At 34.9% G+C, this 18,450-nt stretch overlaps 1 protein-coding gene across 1 annotated transcript in view; it reads right to left on the minus strand.

Moving 5' to 3' along the window:
• Positions 1-18,450, minus strand: part of Babam2 (BRISC and BRCA1 A complex member 2) — a 388,027-nt gene that overhangs the window by 304,247 nt on the left and 65,330 nt on the right. Inside the window, exon 4 of the mRNA XM_005322497.3 lies at positions 1,353-1,447. Within this exon, the coding sequence (XP_005322554.1) occupies positions 1,353-1,447 (95 nt within the window). The remainder of the gene's footprint in view (positions 1-1,352; positions 1,448-18,450) is intronic.

An 18,450-nucleotide genomic window follows, 5' to 3' on the forward strand; every position in this document is an offset into this window, starting at 1 on the left:
GTCTGCCACTTTTCATTTTCCCTTTACTTTTCATGAATAAGTATAAACCTCACCTATACTTCTCTGACCACCTTCTTTAAATTCCAGGGGCACTTAGTCTGTGATACATCTTTGGCATTTAGCATATGTTTCCCTCCACTGGGCAGATTTAAGGCAAGAGAGGTTGATAGTGATACTTCTGCCTCATCTTCTGGCAGATAAGCATCTCAACCTTAATATGGAGTGAATATATGACCCATGGCCTCTAAAAGGGGCCATATTTACCTTACAGTCTGTTTAAAATCAAATAAAATAAGAGCTTATATTCAATTATTAGAAATTTTACAACATACTCATCCTACTCTAGCCAATGACATTTTTATAGCTATATTCTAAATTTTAAAATCATTCTTCAAGTTTTGGTTAATGATTGCCCTTTAATAATATGAATGACGAAGGACAAAGATTTTAAAGTCACCAAAACATTTAATTACACAACTTTAATGACACAAAAAGATTCCAGAAAACAAAAACTAAGAACACAGTTATAAACAACAATTAAACCTCTGATAGTACAGATATCACAACAAACTTGAATTTGACAAGGGAAAGACAAGTCATTTTTGTCTGGTTAGAACCTTTTAAACAAAATGGCACGTGTCTTCCTCCATCAGCCATGCAAAACACAACTTTTATATAAACCTCATGTGCTCTGCTAAGTGCCACCACCCCTTATCCTGCAAGAAATATTGCTGCTTTAATTCCAGAAATATTTTATTTCAACTACAAAGATTTTGGTTTTGCTTAGTTAAGACCACTGAAACTGGTCTTTACCCTTTTTATAAATGATACTGAGATAATACATATACAAATCCAAATTTGCCATTTTCACTTCTACACAGAGAGAGAGACAGAGACAGAGACAGAGACAGAGAGACAGAGACAGAGAGAGAGAGAGAGAGAGAGAGAGAGAGAGAGAGAGACTCTTTAAAAGCCAAAAAATACTCTCCAAACCAGCCCTGGGATGAAGTGTTAGTAAACATTAGAAAATTGGTTGCAGGCATAAAATACCAAGTTGAAACAAAGAAAATGTTTTCAATATGTCTCTCTAAAATGAAGTAAAAGTACTTCAACCAATATGCTGGAGATTTTCATTGATTTGAAATCATCTGAAACTAAAACTTCAATGAATAAAATCTCTTCTTTAACTATTTTGGCAACTGAAGAGTTATACTTATTTCATGGTATAAAGAAAAGTGGGGTGGGAAAAAAATTCACATTTGACAAATGTTATCTGTTAGGCAACTGTTGAAAGCCAATTTTGTTTTCTTTTCAACCAAAAAAATAACATCTGAGTGAGCCTAAGTACTCACGTGCAGAGCCGAGGGGTCTGGCAGGAACTCAGCATCCTCTCCAAAGATAAAATCGGGGGGCAGCTCTGGGTATTGGGCATTGAAAATGATATCCCCTGAAATAAAAGAAAATGGAAGGCCTTTTTTATTTCCTTGTTAACGTATGGATGTTCTGAAGAATGTACCAGAAAAATTTCCTAAAGAAATTTAAATGTATAAGACCAATACTTATGAAAGATTAATTCTTCAAATAAAAGAACTGGTATCTTCTTTTAAATTAACATTCATAACACACAATCAAAAAAGTTGAATAGACTGTGAATATAAATACCCAAGTAAAAAAGTTGAAGCCGCCCCATCCAAAATACATGCTGATTCTTTTTATAGGAAACATTACTGTCCAATCAGTGCCTGCTAATTAAGAAGCTTTTACTGAAAACTGATTTGGTATAAACATAGTCCATGCCTTACAAAAAATTAAACATTCATACCTTTGTATAATGGAAAGAATACTTGTCTTGGAATAAAATGAATGTAAATAAAACTCTTTTATCTATTAGCTCAGAGATCTTGGGCAAGTTTCAATTTCTTTAGACTTCAGTTTCCTCATCAGTGAAAGGGGAATACAATAGTACTGATGTCACAAATTTGTTATGAGAAGAGACGAGATGTCTAGTTTATGTCTAGAATAAGTACTCAACAAGTGAAACAGGAGTACTAGTATGCTTGATAGCAGTAGTATTTTAAATGTAAGACTAATTTCAAACTCTAATTAGCAAATTTATGTTCTCCTACCTCTTATTTCTTTCCTGTCTCCTTCTTTAACTCCTTTTTTCCCTTTATTCATCAGAAGATTCAGTCCTCATCATTTTGCTAAAACTAAGATTAGTTTATGGACAATTTAATACCCATTTGGGGTTTCAGTGTGTCAGGGTATATATATATTTGTATAAGTGCACATAAACCTTTGAACACGTGCACACTACAGTTTATAAGTCCAATCATTTTTATTGTTCGAATGATAAATCTACATAATGATATCCAAATTTAAACATTCAGACTTCAGTTCTAATTTGAGCCCTTAAATCTCTATGTACTAGGCATTTCAATGTCAGACTCAGCGAGCATAAAAACGTGATTATGTCTGTTCCTGTTCCCACCCCTCTTCCTCTAGCCAACTACCCTCACCCAATTGCCAGGGAGAGCACTATTATTCCTTAATGACCCATGCTGAAACTTACACACACAACATCTATACACATACACACACACACATAAACACACACACATACACACATATATATAAATAAAACAAGTTATCTCTTTACTTCCCCCCCGCAAATGAGGATTTTTTTCCTATAAGGACTCAAACTTTGCTTCAGTACTTATGAAAGACACTAAAGATCAAAGAAGCCTGCTATTAAAAAGCTGGCAAACTAAAAGAACTCAATCATACTCTCTTTAAATGGAATCCTAGTACTAGCTGCCCTCCAGCCCATAAGATACACTATCACCAAGTAAGTCTTCTTAAAGTACTATTTTATCCCAAAATTTCCTAACTCAGAACACTTCAATGATTCTCTAATGGCAAATGAAGTAAAGGCAAACTTTTCAACCTTTTTTTTTTTTTTTTGGTACCAGGGATTGAACTCAGGGGCACTTAACCACTGAGCCACATCCCCAGCCCTTTTAAATATTTTATTTAGAGACATGGTCTGGCTGAGTTGCTTAGGGCCTTACTAAGTTGCTCAGACTGGCTATGAACTCACCATCCTCAGCCTCCCAAGCTGCTGGGATTACAGGTGTGCACCACCAAGCCTGATTCAAACTTGTATTTAATACCTCCAAAATATGTTCCTATCTATTTATCTACCTTTCTCTCAATCAACAAACCATAACAAATCTTCTTTCCAGTTGGTAAGTTTCACTGAATGCCCTTCAAATGCTAAAACACCCAGGAGAAATGTTCTCTCCTCTTGCTCAGTTCTTACCATCCTTTATGAGCCAGCTCATATTACCTTCTCTTGCCCAAAGCCTTCCCTAAGAAACCTGAAAAACACTGATCATTGTTACTTCTTGAATTCAATAATATAGTTTTATCATATCCCACTCACCTGAGTATTTAATTATAAATTCTATTTTATTGTTTTACTGTTGTATTAATTTTTTTAAATCATAATAAGCACAAGCTACATATGAGGATCTGTGATTAACACTGTGTAAATACAAAGATACTTATTGCTCAAAGAGCTTATATTTATTGAGGAAAATAAAACATATACACAAGGACTGGGTGTATAGATCAGTTGGTAGAGTGCTTGTCTCATATGAACAAGGCCTTAGGTTCAATCCCCAGCACCACAAAAAAACATACACAGCACTACAAGGTAAGTACTTTTACTTTGTTTTCCTAAACATACTGTAACCATCCAAAAAACAAGCATTCTTAAGTTCATCTCACGTCTCTGAGAAAGCAAAGCAAAATACTTACAGAGTATACTTAAAAACTGTTCAAAACATGAATGAAATTCATTCTTTGAATTGAATATCTAAATACTAAGAAAATCTAAAATAAAGAATAAAGAAAGCATGACATTAAAATAATTGAAATACTTGTTATTTGCCGGTCTCATGGTTTTCAACTTTTTATTTCTCAGACTAGTAACATTGTAATGAAAATTCTAAGGACTGCTAAAAAGAAGAAAGAAAGAAACAAAGAAGAAAGAAGAAAAAAGGATAGGAGGATTGCTCCCAGGGCTTTCTGGAGCTTAGGAATAAGCTTAAGCAAAAAAATATACCCTATGGAAGTTAGGTGTAGAATTCAATTATCAAAAGTAGTACAAGCACCACCTCTCCTTCTTCATCTCAGATTGTCAACGCTAGCTATTATGAATGATAAGCACTAACAATTATGGCATTCATACAAGCCATGGCTAAGAAGCACTAGCAGAGACAATATGAATGTCCTGATTACTCAATCTATTCAAACACACACAGCAAGTATGATTCTTTAAGAAAATCCATTTGACTTTTTTATCCATGAGATTCTTTAAAAATACATTTTTAAAATTCCTTCAGTTGATTTACTTTAGTTACTTTTAGGAAAAAAACAGCAGAGGCATGAGAGTTTTGGAAAAGCCAAACTGGAATCTATTGTGCCTTATGTTTAAAAAATAAATAACATGTTCCAGTAGAATTTTTATTACTTTAGTTACTTACTATAATAAGAGGATTAGAAGGTGGATTTTCAATTTCTCAAAAGAACACTAGCAGTAATGACTATTTCTAGAGCAGTAAATATTAAAAATCTAATTCAAAGATATCCACTCTTGCCAATTCTATTCAGCATTATCAAAGACTCCAGCCAGAGCAAAAAAAAAGGCATCCAGATTGGAAAGAAAAAGCAAAACTAACTCTATCCAGAGATGATATGGTCTTCCATATAAAAAATCCTAATGAATTCACTTATAATAATAAACAGTTTATTTATTATTATAAATACTTATAATAATAAACAGTTTCAGCAAGGTTGCTAAACACAAGATAAATGTACAAAAATTAAATTGCATTTCTTCTATACTATTAACAATCCAAAAAAGAAATTAAGAAACCAATTTCACTTACAATAGCTTCAAAAGGAGCAAAGTACTTAGAAATAAACTTAACACAAGACATGTAAGACTTATACACTGAAAATTAGAAAACATTGTTGAAAGAAATTAAAGAAGATCAAATAATTGGGAAAGCAACTCATATTCATGTATCAAAATTCTTAATATTGCTCAGTGGCAACACTACCCAGATTCCATGCAATCCATATCAAAATCCTAGCTGGATTATTTGCAGAAATTGAAAAGTCAATCCTAATAGTCACATGGAAATGTAAGGAATTCAATTAGCCAAAAGAACCCTGAAAAAGAAAGAATAAAATTCAAGGATTTTTACTTTACAATTTCAAAAATTGTTAAAGTCACAGCAATAAACACAGTGGGATAGCAGCATAAGGATAGACATAAAGATAAATGGAATAGAATTCATCTTCCATAAATAAATAAATCTCACTTATGGTTAATTGATATTTGACAAAGGTGCTAAAGAGTCTTTTCACTACTAGGATGGCTACTACTAACAAAAAGAAATGAAAAGAGAAAAAGAACCTATGTGGGTGAAGATGTAGAGAAACTGGAATCCCTAATGCAGATATTGGTGGGAATGTTAAATGTTGTAGGTGCTATGGAAAACAGAATGGTAGCTTCTTAAAAATTAAAAATAGAATTACCATATGATCCAGCAATTCTACTTCTGTCCATGGACCCCCCAAAAATGAAAAGCAAGGTCTCAAAGAGATATTTGGACCAAACAGCATGATTCATAATACCCAAAAACTGAAAGTAACCACAGTGTCCAATAGCAGATGAGTGGATAAAAATATGTATTCTACACATACAATGGAATATTACTCAACCTTAAAGGAAATTCTGCATATACTACCATATGAAGGAACTTTGAAGACATTATGGAAAGTGAAATAAGTCACAAAAAGACAAATACTACATCATACCACTTACATGAGACATGGAGACAAAGTGTAGTGTCTTGGGAGGGAAGGATAGGGAGATTTTGTTCAATAGTACTGAATCAGTTTTGCAAGATGAAAAGAGTTCTGGGGATAGGTGCACAACAATGTGACTATACTTAACACTGTTGAAATGTACATGTAAAACTTGTTAAGATGGTAAATTCTGTTATACATATTTTACATAATTAAAAATTTTATTTTTATAAAGCATCTTTTCAACAAATGGGTCTAGGATAACTGGATAGCTACACACTTCGGTCCCAACTAGTCACACCATATACAAAACAAACTCAAAATGGATCAGCAAAATGTAACAGCAAAAACTACATCCATCTTTCAGGAAGCATAAGAGCAAATTTTCATAACTCTGGATGAGGCAATCATTTCTAAGATGGTTAATTTTAGGTGTCAACTTGACTGGATTAAGAAATACCTAGAAAACTGCTAAAGCATTATTTTACCAGTGTATATGAGCATATTTTCAAAAGAGAGTGGCATGTGAGTCTGAGTGAACTAAGTGGGAAAGACCCACCAGGACTTACACCAGCTGACCCCTGGGTCCTTTAGCCTTTAGTCTCAGATTGAGAATTATACCACTGCCTTCCGTGGTTTTCAGGCTTTCAACTGGATCAGGACCTGCTACAAGCCAGCATCCTGGGCCTACAGCTTACAGAGGACCCATCATGAGACTTCTCAGGCTCCATAATCACAGGAGTCATTCCCCTAATAAATCAATTCTCATATATCTTTATACTTTTTTTTTGGTTCTCTCTCTCTCTCTGTGGAGAACCCTAATAGCTTCTTAGACATTTTTTAAAAAATCAAACAACAAAGGTAAGTTATTCTGCACCAAAATTAAAAGCTTCTCTCCTTCAAAGACACTACCTAAAAAGTGAAAATCCACAAAATCAGAGGAAACTGGGCAAATTGTATGTCTGATAAAGGACTCGTATGTAGAGTATATATTTAAAAATAAACTCTTACAACTGAATAAAAAGATACATCACTCAATTTTTAAACAGGCAAAGAGTATTATTCATTGTTTCTTCAAGATATAAATATGGGCAATCAGCACAGGAAAAGACATTCAACATCATTAGCCATCAGGGAAGTACAATCAAAATCACAAAGACATCACTTCATATCCACTGGGATGGCTATAATAAAAAAGATAACAACAGTATTGTGAAGATACAGAGGAACTGGTACCCTTAAATACACTGCTTGCAGGGATGTAAAATGATATAGCTACTTTTGAAAACAGTCTGGCAGTCCTTCAGAAAGTTAAACATGCAGTTACCATTTGACTCTGCAATTCTCCTCTTGGTATACACCCAAGAAAACTGAAAACACAAAAACCTGCAAGTGAGTATTTGTAGCAGCATTATTCAAAATGGCTAAAAAAATGGAAACAACTAATGTCCATCAGGTGTTGAATGGATAAATAAAATGTAATATATACATATAATGGAACAGTATTCAATTACAATTAAAAAAAAAAGATACACACTACAATTTAGACAAAGCTTGAAACCATCATGCTAAGTGAAAATAGCCAGACACAAAGGGTCATTTGTTGTATTTTATTATTATACGGTTCCATTTATATGAATATCCAAAATATGCAAATCCACAGAGACAGAAGTAGATTAATGACTGCCAGAAGCTGCAGATGGAGAAATGGGGGTAAATGCTAACCAGTGCAAGTTTTCTTTTTGTGGTAATGGAAATGTTCTGGAATTAGTGTTGTACAACATTGTACTAAAAACCACTGAATTGTACACTTTAAAGGGTGAACTGCATAGTATGTGAATTATATTCAATAAGCTGTTATTTTTTTAATTTGATGTAAAAATGTGACCCACTTTAAAGAAATTTGATCTTAAACACAAATAAATTACAAAGTGTTTACTGAGTGGTTATGGGTAAATTTATTTTTTTATAAATAAAATTGTCTTGAAATGAAATCTTAAGAATTCTGCATTTAAAGGAACTCTGCAAAGAAACTGTAGAGAATAGTCTTATAAGATGAATATTGACAAAAATCTTTTACATTTCAAGACTATTATCAAACGTGTCCTTTTAAGAGAAAATACTAGGAGTTATTAGGTGTATTTTTTAAAAATTTTTAGTTGATTTGAAAAGAAAAACTTTAGGCAGCCAAAATAACTCAATTTTTTGCTATACTGTATGTAGTTAAATATTATATGAGTATTTTTCAAAACAAAAGGAATTTAGATGTCTTTTATAATCTCACACTCATAGCCTTCAGAATTCTCAAACTCTTACCTTCAACTTTAAAAAAAAAAACAAAAACCTTAAATACTTTGCCTCAATATATATAGTCTCTTTGAAATAGACTGTGGCATTGTTTTCTTGCTATGGAGAACAGTCAGTAAATCAGTCAAGTACACTTATTAAAACCCACCATGCACAGATGCGCACACTAGACACCTGGGGAGTTATATAGGAAGTAGGAAACAGAGTACCTGACCTCCAGGCAGAGATGGTGGAGAAAAGACCAACACAAATCACAGGGAGGGACAATAACACCGCATTTCCTTTATTTCACCCTGGAGAAGATGATGTGAACCCTGAGTACAGGTTACTTGGATACTGCTTACTTCAACTTTTCATAAAAAGGAAGAGTTGGCATGGGGCTGGGGCTGAGGCTCAGTGATACAGCACTTGTCTGGCACATGTGAGACACTGTGTTCGATCCTCAGCACCACATAAATATAAAATAAAGGTATTGTGCCCACTACAACTAAAATACACATACATATATTTTTTTTAATTCATATATATTTAAAAATGGAAGAGTAGGCAGGAGTTCAAAGAAAGAAAAATAGGATCTGAGGTGATATAGAGCAAAAAGAAAAAACACACTCCTAGAATGTCTAGAAGCATTATGACCACCTAACAACAAAATGGAAGTTTTGCATCTTATTTTCCATTATTCCCTCAAAATTGACAAGCTAAACTAGAAGAACCAATGGAGTGGAAGTTCCTTTATTTCAAAATGCATATCTACAGTGCTTTACAATATGGCACATACATGCAATCTCAGAAATTCCATGCATGAGGTAGTCTGTGTGCTTGTGCCTTGCCAGAGGACACACTTCAGAAGTTGTCAGCCATATCTTGGGAAGACTCAGTCAACGCAGCTGCCAAGTGAATCCTGTGTCCTACTCCCCAATATCAAAAACAGCCTATCCACAGGCTCCTTCCTTTATTTACCACAATGAAATGTTCTCATGCCACTCTATTTAGGGTTTAAATAATTTTCGGAAAAACAGTTTCGAAGAAACTAAATTATTCTTACAGGTTGCTGGATTAAATGACTACTTAATGAAATTCCAAGATTCTGGGAAGTGGAAACCAGAATCTTGCAGAAATACTAGGCTCAACAAAATTCTCAAAAGACAGGTAGGTTCAAGCAATGGAGTTTTACAAAAGACCTTAGAGAGGTGACTCATTCCTAAGAGTTAGCTCAAACACCTAGTGTTTCTTTACAATGAAGTTTAATAGTTTCTCCACCCCCCACCCCTCTCTAAAAATTCCACTCACTGGTTCTTAGAACTCATGAAACAAGTATACTTTCTTTTTGATATCAAAATCCTCCAATTATTTGAAGGCAATGCCTGTGACCTCTTTTTCAACCTCGCCATGAAGTCACCCCTTGACCAGGGTAAATGTCCCAGTTTCTTTCATTATTGCTCATCTGATTTGGTCTCAGTTCCTTTAACGTCCTCCTCACCCCACTCTGAATGTGCACCAGTTTGTCCATCACCCTCTTAAGAGGATAATACCCAGAACTAAATATAAGATTCCAGGCGTGCTTTAGAGAACACGGAAACAATAAAATCCATACCTTGCTTTAGATACTCAATTCCTACTGACAAACACCACAACAACAAACTGAAGTAGCTTTTCTGGCAGCCACATCAGTGGTGACTCTGCTGACTGACAACTAAAGCCCCCAAGATTTTTCCATTTATACTACTGCTAACATACATATCCTTCATTCTTCATTGGGACAGCTGAATTTCAGAATTCATTTCAGGATTTTAAATTTATCCCTATTATATTTCAATCTTGTTAGAGTTACCTATTTACAGTTCATCATTATATTCTGAGATTCGATTCCAATCTGGGCTTGACACTGCCTCTAACTTCAAATCATAACCAAATTGGCTAAGCATGTGCCAGAAACCTCCCTTAATGGCAACCACAGTTCCAATTAATCAGAACCTCTTGGGTGCCATCATTTAAACAATAAAACCTACTCAATGGTACTATGGACCTAAACATTCATCATAAGGATATCGTCACAAGTTTGTTGAGGAACATGTCAAGTGCCATTCTGCCTACAAATTCAAGGACATCATCAATGGTTAATGATTAATGTGTTAGTGATTCCATGGAACAGTATGTTTTTTGTCTTTCGAGGCAGAATTTCTTTTCCAATATGAAGAAACAGGAACTGTAAGGAAATATCATAGCTGAGAACTGGCATAATTAGCGTGGATTAGACTCTCAAAAAACATCTGTAGAAAAAAGGATGGAAGTCGGGTGGGAGCTAAACTTAGGTCATTTCAGTTTGCCTCTTTTCCTTATAAGACTTCATTCCACAATAGCTTTCACTCAAGACTAGACCATCCCAAATCCTTTGCATTTCTAAAATCTAAAATACTACTGTGCAACAGAAATAATAATGCATGTCACACAATTTTAAACTTATTCTATCCACATTGAAAGAGTAAAAAGAAAAATGTGAAATTAAGTTGTAATTAGTTGTTAAATTTTGTATACAGTAAAATTACTTTTGTATGTAAGATTATTATATCTCACGTATAGATATGTATAAATATGGTATCACCAAAATTAGGATACACCACCAAAATATCCTCATGCTATCACTTTGTATTTAAGCTTTCCCACCAACTCTCATCCCTGGTGAGCTCTGATCTGTTCCTTGTCCCTTCAGTTTTGCCTTTCCAGAACATCAAACAACAGAAGTCATGTAACTTCTGAGACTGGCTTCCTTCACTTAGCATAAGATATCTGAGATCCAGCCAAATGCATCAACAGCTTGGTCCTTTTCAGAGTCCTCAGGCACTCTGCTGCATGAATTCTCTGGTATTCTGGGGTTTTCAATTATAACCAGTGAGAAAGAGAGGATTTCTCCTTGTCTGAAACTGATAATTCATCTTTTAATGATTAATTATTAATAAAATTCCTTGGCCCTAATAATGTATTTTACATTGCCAACAGACAAACCATTTCAACTTGTAATCAATATAAAATTGATTCGTGAGCAATGTCATTCTTTCCAATACTAACACTTCAGAATCTGATGTGTGCTTCACAGCTGCAGCACATGTTGATTCAGACTAGCCACGTCTGACCACATTGCCACATGTGGCTAACAGTGACAGTACCAGACAGCATAGACCAAGCGGAAACACTGATTAGGGAAGAAGGGAGCAGAGGGAATGAGGCAAAGGGAAGAAAGGAAAGTCATCCAGGTTCCCATGACCATCTCCAGGTAAAATGGGATCATGCCTTCATTATGCAGCACATTCTGTTGCTAGGAAAAGTTGTTTCTTATATTGAAAAAGAAAATACACCCACCACCGCTCAGGAGGCTGAAGCAGGAGGATTGTGAATTTGATGCCAGCCTCAAAAAAAGCGAGGTGCTAAGCAACTCAGTGAGATCCTGTCACTAATAAAATACAAAATCGGGCTGGGGATGTGGCTTAGTGGCCGAGTGCTCCTGAGTTCAAACCCTGGTACCCCCTCCCCCCCAAAAAAAAGAAAATGCACCCACCAACCACTTTTCCCCATTAATGCTAGCCTGCTCTAAGCAGTTTTCTACACAAAAGACCCTCAATTATCTGCAGGTGATGATCACATCTTCAGTTGGTCTTTTCCAGGTTAAACATACCCAATTCTTTCAGTGGTTTTTAATAAGACAGCTTTCAGGAAATTAAGCTACATGATTAATCTGTTTATTTGAGGGACTCTACTTTGTGACTGATTCGTGGAAACTTAGACTAATTAGGAAAAGGGTACAATGTCCCATCTTCAGACATTATAATGTGTTTTAAATGAACTTTTAACTTGTATTTTCATATTTATTTCAGTGCATACAATAATGATATTTTAAGCCAAATTCTATAAATTAGCATTCCTTTATTGAGTAATAAATATTCTACTGTGGAAAATTTTAATCCTAATAATCTTCTAATGCATATTCACAAGCTGTTTCATTAGAGCAATTTATTATCAATTCTTTTTTAATGGCCACAATAAATCTTATATCATAAAAAGAAAGAAAGCTTTCTCAACTTTTCTACAATTGTTGCAGCTTTAAAAAGTGGTTAGGAATTGAATATAATTTTAAAGCAAGTCAGTAATGATCACTGTTTTGAAAGATTAAAAAGGCAGGAAAACAAAAATAAACTTTAGCAGCCCAGCTTAATTTTATACACAGCCATACACTCACACACCTGACACAGGTGTGACCTCTAGAGCACCATGCACTTACACTTCACTTTCTATAAGCTAACTATCATTGTGACCTAGGTTAAAAGATAGACTTAAATGTACAAAATAAGTAGTTTTGCACTTATAGAGAATAAAAGGAGACATTGCCATTTAGAGGACATTATGAAAAAATTCTGAGATGTGAAGCAATAGAAAAAAATGGTAAAGTACTAAACACTTGAGGAAAAGGCACATGTAAGAGGTTTGGGTTAATGGATTTTTTTTCTCATTTTTTTAAAGAGATAGTCTTAATTCACTCGATTCCCTCAAAAAAAATATTAAACATATACACCATTGTAAGTGGTGTCAGAAATAGAAAGACTTAAAAGATTCTGTTCCAATAAAGGATTCAATCTAGGAGATGTGACCTTTGAGATGACATTATGAAAATAACTATAAATACTAACAAACAAATGATTTAAGACAAGATCATCAATGGATACTAAAACCTTCAGACAAAATGTTATTTGGAAGCAGAATACAGTCTCAAAGCATCACTCCATAGATTGCTAATTAATTGTAACAGAGAAAAAATATCTTTATGATGGAAAAATCTAACAGACATCACCTTAATTTAAACCAAGCTGTCAAACTCAGCAGCAGCTACAACAGGAAAACGGACACAGACTGTCTGATGACTACACTGAGACCACACCAGCACCTAGAGAGCTTAACAAAGGTGTTTTAAAACCTCAATGCAATCATGCAAAGAATATCCCACACACCAAACTGTGGGACATTCTACAAAGCAACAGGTCTGGACTCTTCTAAACCATTCATGTCATAAGTGACAAAAAATAACAAGGGAGGGTAGGGAAGGGAACTATAAAAGTTCACTGGATTAGACAAAGGGGAATGAAGGGAAGGGAGAGGGGGAATAGGGAAGACAGTAGAATGAATCAGACATAACTTACCTACGCTCATATATGAATACATGACCAGTATAACTCCACATCATGTTCAAACACAAGAATGGGAACAAAATTGTAATGGGTTGCACCCCATGTATGTATAATACGCCAAATTCACCCTACTGTCATGTATATCTAAAAAACAACAAATTTAAATTTTTTTTAAAAAATGATGAAAATGTAGACCTGCTTCTTAACATTCTTGAGCAGATGCAAGATTTACTACTTCTGTTATCGCAGCATTTATATAAAGACTTACCGACTCAGTGTCCTCAAATAACTAAATATTAAAATCATCTATGCCCCCAAAAATGAATTAAAAAGCTAAAAGAACTGTTCTATATTAAAGAAACTAAAGAGATATGAGCAGAAAATTTAATACCATAATCTTTTATGGGGTGGGGAGAAGCTAAAAGGACATCAGTGAAAACTGAAGAAATGGGAATGCTGGCCACTTACAAGACACTACTGTGTTCAACATTAAATTTCTTTTTTTTCAATTTTTATTGGTGCATTATTGTTGTACATAAAGGTGGAATTCATTATTACATGTTGGTACGTGCATACAATATAACAATATAATTTGGCCAACATCATTCATCCTTATTTCCCCTTTCCCTCCCATGCAATATTAAATTTCTTGAGTGTGATAATGGCACTAAGGTTCTAAAGAATAAAAGTGATCTTTCCTTGAAGTATTTAGGAGGTAAAGTATCAACATGTTTGCAATTTACTTTTAAATTACTCAGAAAAAAGATTTAGGTATAGGTAGATATTATATACCCATATCTGTATATACATACACATTTTTGAGGAGAGATTGTTTTTTAAAATGGCAAAAATCACTTAACAATTGAAAAATTAGATAAAGGACAGATGTTCATTGTATAACTCTTTCAAAAATTTTATAGGTACATGTTATTTTAAAAAGCAATTTTAGAGAAAAAAATCAGTATAAGGCAAAAACGGAGTAGTAACATAAGAAATGGACAAATTAGGGTGCTTTGGAAATGGGGGGAGGGAAATGCTGGGCTGGCTGAAAGCCAATGACCCCAAGAACAAAAGATAAGAGTGGCTGTCAGAACAACTTCCTTGCCCCTCCTTAGAACAACACCAAGGAGAATTCTCCACAGCTGGGAGGTTGCTGATGGGATTTAAGCACACCTGCCCACAGCAATAAACGACTCTCCCTCCCCTGTCTCTCTTCCCCAGTCCCTCTCTGTGCTTCCAGGGATCACCACTCAAATGAACTACACGTGCCCAAATCCTTGTCTCAGGGTCTGCTGTTTCTAGAATCCAAGCTAAGGAAGGAAGTCTGGCTGTTCAGTGATGAAATAGATGTTCTGCCTAGAGAAAACAAAATGTTTAATATCTCACCAGGGCCCTCTGTGATTTTTCAAAATCACATTGCTGACAGTTCTGCTCGTTAAATGACAATCCCACAATAAGCCAGCACTCAGTCTGGGCCACCAAGGATCAGTGCCATGAGAGAGCTTCAATGCTTCTATTTCTGTCCCACAACTAGTAAAGGAAGGCAGTATACCTGGGCCCAAAAGACAAGTAAGAAAGAAAAAACTAAACAAAAAAAAGTAACTTAAAATGAAGGAGAATAGTTCAAGCTATAAAAGCTGCCTGACATACCAACAATCAATCCAGCAGCAGAGACTGAGCCCTGGGAGAGCCTGGCTCAGCAGTTCACTACAAGCAGCCAGATATTTTTGCAAAGTACAGCAATTTCTTACGAGAGTTATAACTGGTGGGGAACAGGGAAAAGAAGAGTGGAAAGGCTGGCCCAAGGCCCAGAATAAAAAGTACAAGAGGAGCCTGAAACATCTGGTCATGCCAGAAAGAAAAAAGCTATCAAAGGCTTTGGAGGGATCATACCAACAAGGCTTCAGAGGCCATCAAGAGGAAGCTTCCACTAGCCCAAGATGGGCCAATTTAAGTATCAATAACAATAATAAGTGTAACAGATTGAGTCATATTAAATCACTTTAAACTCATGAGTTAATGATATTTTAAAAATCAATAGGTACCTTTGCAAGAAGCAAAGGAACCTCATTATTTTGAAAACCCGAAAATGAAGGAAAACAGCAATTCTTCCTAAAGAAACAATACTCAGATTACCAAATATTTGAACAGGAAAACTTTCTTTTTATAGAAGTATTTCAGCTAATTAATGAAGAGGAGATGACAGAACATCATCATTTTGCAACTCTTAGCAATTTAACGAATCTAAGCAAAGACCATTAAAGGCTGCTACATGAAAAGAGAACCGAGCCGGGGGTGGAGTTCAGTGGTAGAGCCCACATGCTTAGCATGTACAAGGCCCTGGATTCCAATTCTCAGCATCAAAAAAGAGACAACCAGACAGAAGGCCTCCTAATAAGAACAGGTTACCCTGTGAAATAGTCTTGCCTAAAGAATAAACCTCACCAGGTATGGTGGCACACACCTATAATCCCAGCTACTCAGGAGGCTGAGGCAAGAGGCCGGAGGAGTCCAAGTTCAAGATCAGCCTGAGCAACTCAGCAAGACTCTGTCTCAAACTAAAATAAAAAGCCTTGGACTGTAGCTCAGTGGGAGAACACTTGCCTAACATGTGTGAGGCCCTGGGTTCCACCCCTAGTACCACAAAAAAGAAAAGAATCAACCTGAACCTGACTAAGCCTCTAGATCAAACTACAAATTCATACAGGATATACAGCACAGTGAAATGAACCATATAGGTGGCATAACGGCCCTGTGTCTTCACAAATAAATTTAAAACAAAGAAAAGAAGTAACAAAAAGCAAAAATAAGAACAGGAAAAAGGATATGAGAGAAAAAAGGCAAAAACAAAAGAACATGTAGAGAGGACAAGGTGACAATAACTAGGAGATCTAAGTGACCTGTCAACCTATTACAACATATACACTACAAATACCCGAACTATAAAACACACATTTGACATTGTAAATATATCTGTATATATACATACATGTATGTCTGTACATACACAGCACCAGGAATATTTGAATACTGAGTAGAAATGGAAGGTTTAAAAATTAATATTAATTTGTATAGTGTGACAACAGTATTACAGTTATTTTTTAATTGTCCTTATTTTTAACATACTTATTGAATATTTATGGATGACGTGATATGATACTTTGGATTTGCTTCAATGTTATCTTGTAAAGACTGATGGAAGATACATGAAACATAACCCAAAATGGGTAGAATAAGAAAGTGGGCATTATTAGTAATTAACCAAGACAAGAGATCTAAAAAGTGTGTGGTGAATTGTTCTCTACATGTCTTACAGCTGTTTCTGACATAGAACTATCCCTCAAAACATGCATCTCTAATAAAGAAGTTACATGGTGTCTATTTCAATTCATTTGCAACAAGGGCCTCCTTACTTTCAAAATGTGTTCCTTACATTATAGGACAATACCAATTATTAAACACCCTTGTGCATAGTCAAAATCAGTTTCTTTACATCTTTACCTTGATAGTACTGGTTCTCCTTTCTGGAAGAACCAAATGTGACAAGCAGAAACAACCCTGAACTAAGAGTAGAAAGCTGGCTCTGTCATCAGCCAAGAAAATTACCTTGGTTAATTCACTTAACCTCTCTGAGCCTTCATTTCCAGTACTTTCCATCTTGAAAAGCTAGCATTCCTACTTTCTTTAAGCATTGTCTAATGTGTCATGATTTCTGTCAAGCACACATTAGTCTGATAATGTTGCTTCTATACTGTGGCACCCAAATCTCAACACAATACTCATGTATGGGCTGCTATGTCATAGGCATAGCACAACCACCATATTCCATGCCGTGAACCCAATGTTTCCACTAATCCAGCACAGATTGTGATAGCTTTTTCAGCAGATTTCATTATTGGTTCATACCATATATCCCAGATCTGTTTTTAATGTAACTGTTTTCCTCTACTCATAAACTAATTTTTGAAACCTAAATGATGAACTTTACATTTATCACAACCTGCCATTTCCAACATTCTAAACTACTAGGATAAATTTAAATTTTGTCAAATATCATAGGAACTGACACTTTAAACTTGAGACCTCACAATTTAATCAAGTATGTCTATATCATTCACAAAAATGTTGAGCAAACCCATTATTCTGTATAATTAAAATCACTTTAAAAAGCTGAACAAAACATAGTAAAAATGTTTTGACCCTAGAGATTTTCCAATGATTGTTCAACTTACTGCAATCAACCATTTTTTTCCTCTACAATACATAAAATATCCAGAAAGACATCACAGGAAAAGTTTTTAATTTTCAGCTGAAATGATTGCTTTGTCAGCTGATCTACCATGGGGGGGGAGGGTGTTAGTTTAGCATAACCTGCTTCTAAATAAACCCATGTTGTCTACTAAAGATACAACACTTTTTAAATGTTCTCCATTTGTAACTCTTGTCTTACCCTATTACTATTATAAAGATAAAACAGTGACTTTAAGAATACATCTCCCCTTTCTTTAAACATTGGGACCTTGATCTGTGTTAGGCTGCTGTCGTTACCTAAAATTTCTTCACCCGGATGATTTTTGTAGTAATACTAGTAATTCCATGTGTCAAAAAGATAACCACTACAAAAGGAATGGGTAACCAATTGGTGTGGGTAACTAATTCAGACAAGAAACAAGTTTCAAGATCATGAAACTTCCATGCAGATGAGGAAATTCTTTTGTCCCTAGGACAAAAATATTTTTTGAATGACCAGTGTAATATTATCTCATGGATAATAAGTTTCCAATTAATGACAGTAGCTATACAGCCACTTGCCGAGGATACTACTAGAGAAATTGCTATAATAAAGTAGTAAATTACATGACATGAAAAGGTTTCAGCTCTAAAAAAATTTATATATTTCTTTGGCTTCAGTTAATTATAAGGATGACATAAGTTCTGACAAAGCTATGTCTTAAGAGGTGTTGCAGCAAGACTAGTAGATTGAGGGGGAGAATATTCTATTTTAATTAAATTTTATTTTGATCATATCTAATTTCTTTCAGATCCCTATGATTCATACAATAAAACTGGTTTTAGCATATGTTAA

The sequence above is a fragment of the Ictidomys tridecemlineatus genome, chromosome 12, assembly GCF_052094955.1.
Source record: "Ictidomys tridecemlineatus isolate mIctTri1 chromosome 12, mIctTri1.hap1, whole genome shotgun sequence".
In the NCBI taxonomy this organism is placed as follows: domain Eukaryota; kingdom Metazoa; phylum Chordata; class Mammalia; order Rodentia; family Sciuridae; genus Ictidomys; species Ictidomys tridecemlineatus.